This window comes from Taeniopygia guttata, chromosome 1, assembly GCF_048771995.1.
Source record: "Taeniopygia guttata chromosome 1, bTaeGut7.mat, whole genome shotgun sequence".
In the NCBI taxonomy this organism is placed as follows: Eukaryota; Metazoa; Chordata; class Aves; order Passeriformes; family Estrildidae; genus Taeniopygia; species Taeniopygia guttata.
Window position 1 is genome coordinate 114,357,501 of NC_133024.1, and position 10,715 is coordinate 114,368,215.

General features: G+C 48.2%; 1 protein-coding gene across 2 annotated transcripts in view; it reads left to right on the forward strand.

Moving 5' to 3' along the window:
* RUNX1 (RUNX family transcription factor 1) overlaps positions 1 to 10,245 on the forward strand; it is a 190,608-nt gene extending 180,363 nt beyond the window's left edge. For both annotated transcript variants that reach the window (XM_030284489.4, XM_072936008.1), the window contains one exon: positions 4,186 to 10,245. In XM_030284489.4, the coding sequence (XP_030140349.1) occupies positions 4,186 to 4,679 (494 nt within the window). In that variant the 3' untranslated portion in view covers positions 4,680 to 10,245. The remainder of the gene's footprint in view (positions 1 to 4,185) is intronic.
* Positions 10,246 to 10,715: the final 470 nt, after the last annotated feature.

The following is a 10,715-nucleotide window of genomic DNA, read 5'->3' on the forward strand; positions in this document are numbered from 1 at the left end:
TTCCTGTCCCCATGGATTCTCCATGACAAAGGGACCTTCCCTGGTGGAAAACTGGTGGCCCTGTCCTCACCCCTGGGCTCTCTGCAACAAAGGAACACTCCCTTGGTGACAAATTTGTGACCCTGTCCCCATCCCTGGATTCTCCATGCCAAGGGGACCTTCCCTGGTGGCAGACTGGTGGCCCTGTCCCCACCCCTGGGCTCTCCATGACAAAGGGACATTCCCTGGTGGAAAACTGGTGGCCCTGTCCCCACCCCTGCCGCCCCCATACCAAGGGGACCTTCTCTGGTGACAAAATGGTGGCCCTGTCCTCACCCCTGGGCTCTCTGCAACAAAGGAACACTCCCTTGGTGACAAATTTGTGACCCTGTCCCCATCCCTGGATTCTCCATGCCAAGGGGACCTTCCCTGGTGGAAAACTGGTGTTCCTGTCCCCATGGATTCTCCATGACAAAGGGACCTTCCCTGGTGGCAGACTGATGGCCCTGTCCCCACCCCTGGGCTCTCCACAACAAAGGGACCTTCCCTGGTGGAAAACTGGTGTCCCTGTCCCCATGGATTCTCCATGACAAAGGGACCTTCCCTGGTGGCAAATTGATGGCCCTGTCCCCACCCCTGGGCTCTCCATGACAAAGGGCCCTTCCCTGGTGGCAGACTGGTGGCCCTGTTCCCAACCCTGGGCTCTCCATGACAAAGGGACCTTCCCTGGTGGAAAAATGGTGTCCCTGTCCCCATGGGTTCTCCATACCAATGAGACCTTCCCTGGTGGAAAACTGGTGTCCCTGTCCCCATGGATTCTCCATGACAAAGGGACCTTCCCTGGTGGCAGACTGGTGGCCCTGTTCCCACCCCTGGGCTCTCCATGACAAAGGGACCTTCCCTGGTGGCCCTGTTCCCAACCCTGGGCTCTCCATGACAAAGGGACCTTCCCTGGTGGCCCTGTTCCCAACCCTGGGCTCTCCATGACAAAGCCACCTTCCCTGGTGGAAAACTGGTGTCCCTGTCCCCATGGATTCTCCATGCCAATGGGACCTTCTCTGGTGGCAAATTGATGGCCCTGTCCCCACCCCTGGGCTCTCCATGACAAAGGGACCTTCCCTGGTGGAAAACTGGTGGCCGTGCCTCCACCCCTGCCTCCCCCATACCAAGGGGACCTTCTCTGGTGACAAGCTGGTGGCCTTGTCCCCAACCCTGGATTCTCCATGACAAAGGAACACTCCCCCAGTGACAAATTTGTGACCCTGTCCCCAACTCTGGATTCTCCACTCCAAGGGGACCTTCTCTGGTGGCAAACTGGGGGCCCTGTCCCCATCCCTGGGCCTTCCATGCCCAAGGGACTCTTCCCTGGTGACAAACTGGTGGCCCAGGTGCTGCCCTGGCCCTCCAGGGGCTCTCTGGGCAAAGCTCATTCCGAGGGTTTGGGGGATTTGTGGGATTTGTGGGAAGAGCAGAGAAATAGAGAATTTGAATAAATGAGCTGTGATCGATAAATCACAATCACAGATTGGGCTGGGAAAGATCTCAGAGGTCATCGAGTCCCAGCTGTGCCCATGCCCACCTTGTCCCCAGCCCAGAGCACTCAGTGCCACCTCCACCCCGTCCCTGGGCCACCCTTTCCAGGAGAGAATTCCCAGCCTGAATCCCAAACTGGTTTGGGGTGGGAGGAACCACCACTTTCCACTACTCCAGGCTGCTCCTGGGGTTGGGAGCCCAACAGAGCATTGCCAAAAAAGAAGGAAAAGGAGGAAAAGCAGCACTTTGAAGGTGTAGGGAGAGATTAAAATGATTTAAATTTCCAAGAAATGGATGGCATTCCAAGATATTCCAACATATTCCAGCTCTGTTTTCTTCCCTCTCTCTTAATCCAGAGCAGAGCACAGCAGGGTTTGGCTGCAGGATGGTGGGGTTGGACATTTTAGACGTTGCACTGGGTTTTCTTGTTTTCCACGTCCATCAAATCGTCCTGCAGAGCTTTAGAAGCCACCAGAAAAATGGGAGTGAAAGCCACCCCGATTCCAGCCAGTTTAACTGTCCCTGACCTGCACATCTTGAACCAATCTGTGTGTGCAGCAGCAGGAATTTAAATATAAATAATATAAGTGAGTGAGAGCCATATCATTCTGATTTGCATACAGCTTTTGCAAAAATCCCTCCTTTAACTACACATCTTGCTCTCGTTTGAAGGCTCGGGGTTTCTTCTGAGATCAGAGGGAACCACTTGAACGTGCTCCAGCCTGCTCTGTTGTGATGTAGAGCTTGCTTTGGAAGCCTCACACCAAATCTCAATTATTTCTTAGGTCTGGGTGATAAGTGCATTGAAAACCCAGGGAACTTTTTCAGAAAGAGCTATTTCCTATTTTTTTTTTTTAAGTGATTTTTTTAAAGTGAGAAAAAAAAAATCTCATTCTTTATTTACACAGAATTAGAAATCAAAAATTAAAAAAAAAATAGAATTCCCCTTTGTTTTCTACCAGGACTCCCAGGTCCTTCTCCACAGAGCTGCTTTTTCTGCTCATGGCCACAGGGATTTTTCTTGGAGCTGGCAGAGTTTCTCATGCCTTGTGAAGGAACCTAGAAAGGTTTTGTTCCCACATCAGCATCCTTCTTTTCCTCTTCTAATTCCTTACATTAAACGTCATTCAGCATTCCTGGGAAAACATGTCACAACCTTTTCTGTCACTCACACTTGAAAAAAAATTTTCTCTTTGGCAGAACAAAGAGCAAATCTGAGGAGGATTTTAGGCCCTCCCAGCTTAAGACCTGGTGTCTCCAAAGAAAGAACAATAATGTGGGATATATTTGAACCGTCTTGACGTTAAATGTCATTACTCTGCTTTTTGCCAGGGCAGAACGAACTCTCCTCTGATTAACGACGTATCCAGGCAGCTTTAGGAAGTTTCTCAGGAATGAGGTGTGGAAGTAACATTTAAAATCTGGCAGATGCCACCTTAGCCTTGCCTCCTCCAAAGCTCCTGCTGCTCCATCCCATCGTGTGTTTTCCCGTGTTAAACCTAAAGGTGACGTGGTTCAGGGGAATGAAATGTGTTCCCGTTAATTTTCCATTAAAAAAAAAAAAATGGATGGCAAATTCTGAAGGAAGCAAACAGCAAGTTCAGAGCTCTTCTAAGAAATTAGGAGGAGCTCCTCAAGGTGGGCTGATGTGCCCTGATGAGCTTTCAGAGCTCTGGAGTGTGTCTGCTCCAAGAATCCCAGCTCAGTCTGCTCCAGCTTGGAATCTGGGGAGAGCCAAGAGTTTTGTTTTCCCTCTGCTCCTCCTCAGGGGTATTTCCTTCAGCACACGGCTCCTCTGCTGCAGACTCCAGCCTTGGCCGGCAGGAGAAGTTGTCTTTCTTCTGGAAAGATTTTTTTTTTTCCATAATTACTGTTGTTATCTTAACCAGGCAGAGCTGCCAGCTCTGGGGATGAGACCTTCCATTAACCTGAGTCACGAGGAGGATCCTTCCTAAAGAGGATCTGCTCCTCTTGTTTAATCCGGGCAGGGAAAGAGAGGATGGGACCAGAGGGAATTCCATGGATGTCAGACAAAGCAGAGCAGGATTTGACTCTCCTGTGGAACATTTCAGAGTGAGGGGACATGGGCTGTGCCAGGGGAGGCTCAGCTGGGACAGCAGCAGGAATTTCCCCATGGAAAGGGGGCTCAGGCCCTGGCAGGGGCTGCCCAGGGAGCTTTGGAGTGCCCATCCCTGCAGGTGTCCCCTGGAGGTGGCACTGAGTGCTCTGGGCTGGGGACAAGGTGGGCATGGGCCCAGCTGGGACTCCCTGGGCTGGGAGGGCTTTTCCAGCCTCAGGGATTCTGTAAGGAGCTGGAGAAGGGGCTGGAGCCCCAGGAGGGGCTGAGGGAGCTGGAAAGGAGCTCAGCCTGGAGAAAAGGAGGCTCAGAGGGGACCTTCCCAGGGAACAGGGACAGGAGGAGAGGGAACGGCCTCAGGCTGGGCCAGGGCAGGCTCAGCTGGGACAGCAGCAGCAATTTCCCCATGGAAAGGGAGTTCAGGCATTGGAACAGCCCAGGGGGGTTTGGAGTGCCCATCCCTGCAGGTGCCCAAGGAACGTGGGACGTGGCACTCCGGGTGACAAGCTGGGCCTCGATGACCTCAGAGGTTCCTCCCGACTTTATTAATTCTGTGAATCCCATAACATTCCCCTGCCTCCTTTCCCTCCTCCCAGGAGCGTCGGACCTGACGGCATTCAGCGACCCCCGGGTGGGCATCGACCGCTCCTTCCCGGCGCTGCCGTCCATCTCCGACCCTCGCATGCACTACCCGGGCGCCTTCACCTACACGCCCACGCCCGTCAGCTCCGGCATCGGCATCGGCATGTCGGCCATGTCCACGGCCACGCGCTACCACACGTACCTCCCGCCGCCCTACCCCGGCTCCTCCCAGGCTCAGGGCAGCCCCTTCCAGACCAGCTCCCCGTCCTACCACCTCTACTACGGCACCTCGGCCGGCTCCTACCAGTTCTCCATGATCTCCGGCGGCGACCGCTCGCCGCCGCGCATCCACCCGCCCTGCACCAACGCCTCCACGGGCTCCGCGCTGCTCAACCCCAACCTGCCCAACCAAAGCGACGTGGTGGAGGCCGAAGGCAGCCACAGCAACTCGCCCACCAACATGGCCAGCACGGCGAGGCTGGAGGAGGCCGTGTGGAGGCCGTACTGAGGAGGTGGGCAGGAGCTCCAGGGTCAGGACTAAAACGGACTTCCCATTTCCCGGCGCCCGGAGGGATTCCAGAAACTTCCCCGCGGGCCCTGCCGCGTTCATCCGCGAGTTTCAGGAGCGAACCCTTCCGAAGGCGGCGCTCCCAGGGGTGGCAGCTCTCCTTGCCAGGCCCTGGTGGAGCCGCGTCGCTCCGGCAAAGAATTCCTGGCAGGAGAATGAGCTTCTGGAAAGGAGGATGGCCCAGCTGGTGGTGCAGAGGTAGCGAGGGTGGGTAGAAGGGTATCCAGCCTGATTCCAGGCCTGTGGCTTCCCAACGTGCCTGGGCTTGAGGGTCTTCACAGCCCTAAAAGAGAGTTTCGGTTCACTTCTATTTTTAAGACTTAAAACCTTAAGAAAAACAAAAACCCCAAAAAAACAAAACTAAATCTTAGCGAGTTTACTGCATCTTAGGGACATCTTAAGTGTAAGGAAGTATAGGAAGATTCCCAGAGGGAAACTGTGAACGCTTCTGTTTTAGCAATGCTGTGAATGAGAGGTTTTATATGTTGGACTTTATTCTTTCTTTTCTTTGTTTTGTTTGTATATTCCAAAGAATATGGAATTTTTTATTACTGGGGTTTTTTTGTTTTGTTTTTTTTTTGTTTTGGGTTTAGGTTTTTTGTTGGTTTTTTTTGGTTTTGTTTTGGTTTGTTTTTTTTTTTAAGGATGCAGCTCATCCTGCTTTGCATCTAATTTGTTTTATTTCTCTTGGCACCTTATAAATTGCAAAAAAAAAAAAAAGATTTTGCTCTTTTTTTGTTTTAATCATGCTTGCTTCTTTCTTGCTTTGTCCACTGAAAGAATCAGCCCCTTTTCCAATGAGTTAATTTAACTTTTTATCTCTTGGACTTTTTTTTTAACACAACGGCTACAGCCTTGGGTCATTTTCAACTACTGTATTTCTTTGATGAGTTCATTGATATTTATGCCTGATATTTAGACTTTTCTTATTTGTTGATACTATTATTATTTAAATATGCCTGTGTTTAAAAAAAAAATCAGCAATTGCCTTTTTTTGGTAGCAGCCAAAGTCAAATTTCTCACGTTGAAAAAGGCTGGAATGACGATGGGCAAAAGTGACCTCTTAATTCCCTAAAAATATTGTTTACAATTATCTCGCTCTCATTTTACTCAGCTTAGAACCCCAAAGGCATTGAGGTGCCCAGTTCCTGCTGGAAGGCACCAAAATCCCTGGGAATTTCTGTACCTTTCCAAGTGGTGGAGTCATCGCTCCCTCCTCCTACTTGTCACCAGTGGTGGCCCTCAGGATCAGGAATGAGGATGTAGATACTTCCTAAGGCAAATTCAATATTCCCTAATTAAATCCTTCCCACTGGAGGGACAGGACCCAGGGAATGGCTCCCCACTGCCAGAGGGCAGGGCTGGATGGGAATTGGGAAGGAATTGTTTCCCAAAGCAGCTGTGGCTGCCCCTGGATCCCTGGAAGTGTCCAAAGCCAGGCTGGAGCAGCCTGGGACAGTAGAAGGTGTCCCTGCCCATGGCAATTTTGGTAGATGATCTTTAAGATCCCTCCCAACCCAAATCATTCCCTGGTTCTGTGATTCCCACAAGGGGGAAGTCCTGCCTCTGATGGAATCTGGGTGAGATTTGCTCCCAGGATTTCACGTCCCAGTATGATGGCAAACACATCCCTTCCCACACAGGGCTGGTCTGGAAAGCTCCATAAAAGCCAGGGCCTGGACAACCCCTCCATTGGCATCTTCTGGGAGAAGAGGAAGGGTATTTAAAGTTGGTGTAGCCAATGTTGTGCCCTGTAGTAAATCTGCAAGGGTTTTACTACGAGCAGGTTCAGCACGGAGCCGTCACCGCTGCCCATCGTCCCAGCACAAACGTACCAGATGTCACTGTAACGTTTTTGGCACTATTTTATTGAGGGTTTGCTCTGAACGCAGCTCTTGTACTACTCCTCAACTCCAAACTGCTGATGTTGACATGTGTGAGTCCCAAATGAGCTGATTATTATTTAATGTACCTCTCAAACCAGAGAAACAATTGCAGGTCAACTCAGAGAGTATTTGAAAGCAGGACTTCAGATCAGTGTTTGATGTTTAAAAAAAAATAAAAAAGTTAAAAGTATTCAAATTAAAAAGATCCTTGGCTGCAGGCAGCAAAACAGCTGGACTTATTTAAAACAATTTGTTTTTCAAGTTTTCTCTTTTTTTATATATATATATATATATATGATTTTGCTTCTTTGTTTGAGTTGGATGCAGTAGCACTTTGGTATTGAAAAGAATCAATGAATTTCCATTGTCAATAAGGTTGTTTTTGTGCAGAAAATAGGGAGCGTTTCAAGAGATCTCAGCAAAAGCCCAGAATGCTTCTGTTAAACACATGGCCTTGTGCTTTTCATTTAATGGAATATCCTTTATATTTCCAGAGTTTGCTCTGAAAAAAAAAAAAAAAAAGACAGAAAACATCCAAATTCTATCAGAAATATATTTTGAAAGTCTGGAGACCCTGCTGAATACAGAAATACAGAGACCCCCCCTGGTTGTAGCATTTCCACAGTTGGACTCTCAAATCTTCAGCACCCTAAAAAATGTCCCACATCACTGAGCAGTAGCTCTGCTGCAGAATCCATTCGGCACATTCTGTGCAACTCAAACCCTAATTGATTACAGCTCTCAATTAAAATCTTAATTGATTACAGCTCTCACATCTGCCTTGTGACTGGACCACCAAAGTGCACAGAGCCAGGAGTGGAAACACAGCAGGGAGGGAGAGGAGGGGAGCTTGGAGCAGCCAGGAAGGGCCAGGTGACCTGGAGAGGGAATTTCAACAAAAGCATGGAGGGATAGAAAGAGAGGGATGGTATTAAGATGAAGGAGGGCAGGGTCAGGTGGGATATTTGGGATAAATTCATCCCTGTGAAATTTGTGAGGCCCTGGCACAGGGTGCCCAGAGAGGTTGTGGATTCCCCATCCCTGGCAGTGCCCAAGGCCAGGTTGGACACTGGGGCTGGACCAGCCTGGCACAGTGGGAGGTGTCCCCATGGCAGGGGTGGCACTGGGTGGGATTTAAGGTCCCTTCCCACCCAAACTATTCCATGATTTGATGATTCCATGAGTTCAGCACAGTGGCAGTAGTGAGGTTGGTGTGGTCACCATGGCAAGCTCAATGTGGTCACCAAGGTGAAGTTGTTGTGGCCACCAAGATGAAGTTGTGGCCACCAAGGCAAGGTTGGTGTGGTCACCAAGGCAAGCTCAATGTGGCCACCAAGGCGAGGCCAATTTGGCCACCAAGGTGAAGTCAACTTGGCCACCAAGGTGAAGTCAACTTGGCCACCAAGGTGAGCTCAATGTAGCCACCAAGGTGAGGTTGTTGAGGTCACCACATTGCCAGGCCTGTGGGACACCACAACTCCTTTCTGCCACAGCCCTTTCAGCCCTCAAAATTGAAACCTACCCACCCTGGAAGCTAAAAAAAAATCAGGGATTCACAGAAACAAGGAGCTGGCAACTCTCAGATTCAAACATTTCTTATATCTGTGCCTCTCCTTTGTCTCCACTCATGCTAAAGGTGAGGTTTAACTTGGCTCTCCGTGGTGTGAACAGGATGAGGAAATACAGAACTGGTCACCACCACATTCCCCTGTGTCCTTATTGACACTTTTCTGGAATTTCACAGTATTTTTATTGCCAGCAACCAAATTTTGGAGTCCAGCCTCTCTGGGTATGTCCAGCACTGCAAAGGAAAGGAAAAGCCAAGTTCATTATCCCTGGCAATTAATCTGTTTAATCACTGTGGGTTTCAGTATATTCACTTATCAGAAACCACATTTTACTCAAATATTTTGTTTTGTAGCCATCACTAAGGATGGCTCAGTTTTTCAAGGCTGTGAAAATGCTCTCACATCTTTCCTCTTATATTTTAACAGCATGTAACTGGCAGGAAAAAAAAGACATTTGGATAAAACATTTCCCCCATCCCCATCTCCAGATTAGAGTGCATAAATATATATTTTTATATGGATATAATATATATATTTATATAGTTTTAACATCTTGGGAGCTGAATGGAAGCAGAAAAATAGAATTCTCGTGCTTTTGCTCTGGAGCTGCAGTCAGCAGAGTGCTTTAGGCACCTCACCCTCCCAAAATCCATCTCCTGGCTGTCCTTACTCTCAACTTGGGTGCTCCTTTCACAAGACACAGCTCCTTGGCCACGTCAAGCATCTTCAGTGTGAATTTTGCTGGCTCTGAAGACAAATATTCCCATCTCCAACAACATTTACATTTATTTAAGAGTTCCTTAAATAAATTGCAGAGGAGCTTTAATGCAGGGAGAAGAGGATGCAGAGAGCATCCCTGCTGTGAGGGGTTTGATTTGTACAACAATGCCAAATTCTCCACTGGGAAGGAGAAAAATCCTCTCCTCCAAACAGCTTTTGCCAAAACATCCCAAATTTCCTGCGCTCTTGAAACATTCACTGCTGCTTCCTGGGTGACCTTTCCCGTGGGTGTGTTTGAAATTCAGGGAGGAGTGGATCCGTTTTCTGTCCTTGGAGCAAAACTCTGCCTTGTTTTCCTGCCTTGTTCCATTTTCCCCTTGGAATTTTGTTCACCTCGCTGGGTCAGTCCCAACCACTCGGCGTTTTTCTCCTTGTCCTTCGAGGGTTGCATCCCCAGAGTTACTTGTATTTATGTCTGTAAATAGATTTCCAAAGCTTCCTAGCCAAAATATTTAGTGCTTGTAATTACTCTGCATTTTTCTCTTTTTTTTTTCCTGTGTTTTTAATGAACTTACCTTTGTGTTTGCTGAAATACTGTAGTGAGACTTACTTCTTTTCCAAATTAGTTATTTTTAGGCTTCAAGAGGAACTACATTTTATTCACTTTTGTAAACAGTTATAGCATGGTCTCTATCCAACATCCTTCACTTTTTTGTGGTAGGGGGGAAACAAATGTGCAAAAAAAATAAATCTGTGAGTTATTTGTGGTATTTTGGGTTGGACCGTTCCAGCTCTTTTTAAAACCAAAATTTCAGTGTGAGGGTGGTGAGGCTGAGGGGGGACACAGCCCCATCAGAGTGGCACCAAAGGGAATTTGTTCAGCATTTTCTGGCTATGTTTACAAAACCTTTTCCCTTTCACGCTGAACTTTTCCTGAAGGGGAAACCATCAGGTTGGGGATTTTTTTGGGGGGGTTGATTACCAGGGATTTTTCTTCCTGGGGAGGGAGGGAGGGCAGGGGGTGGCTGCTGATTTTTGGAACCAGATAGGAAAAGAGAATAGAGTAGGGTTTGGGTTTTTTTCCCCAATCCAGGAATTTCTAGGTAACACCCCAGGGTAAATTCTTGCTGTCCACAGGGATGGCTGTGTCCAGCACCACAGGAGAATTCATTACAACTACCCAGAGCAGCTGGACTGCTGCAGTAGTTCTAATGAACACCTTTCTTTCTTTTCTTTTCTTTCTTTCTTTACTTTCTTTCTTTGTACCACAGTTTCCTCTGTAAATTCAATATCATAATTAGTGTGAATGACAAATAAAATGTTTGACAAGTATGCACGTGGGCCTGGTGCATTTTTTTACTTGGGAGGAAAAAAAAAATCTCAGGGGGAAAAGGAACCATCAGCAAGAGGGTGCTGAGCATGTGTCACTCACAACATCAAAATAGGTTTCCATACTTTTTGTTTTACAGTTATTTCTTTTTTTTTTTGTCAAAATGGTATTATTTTACAGTGAGGCTGCCCAGAGAGAAGTTGTGGATTCCCCTGGATCCCTGGCAGTGCCCAAGGCCAGGTTGGACACCGGGGCTGGAGCAGCCTGGCACAGTGGGAGGTGTCCCTGCGGTGGCACTGGATGAGTTTAACGTCCCCTTCCAACCCAAACCATTCCATGATTCCATGAAATGAGATTTTGCATGTACAGAAGTCCAATAATTTCATTTTATCCCTGGCTTCTCAATTAAATGTCAGCATCTCAGATTCATCTACAGCTATTATTTTTCTTCATATTTTCCTTCTTGGATTGG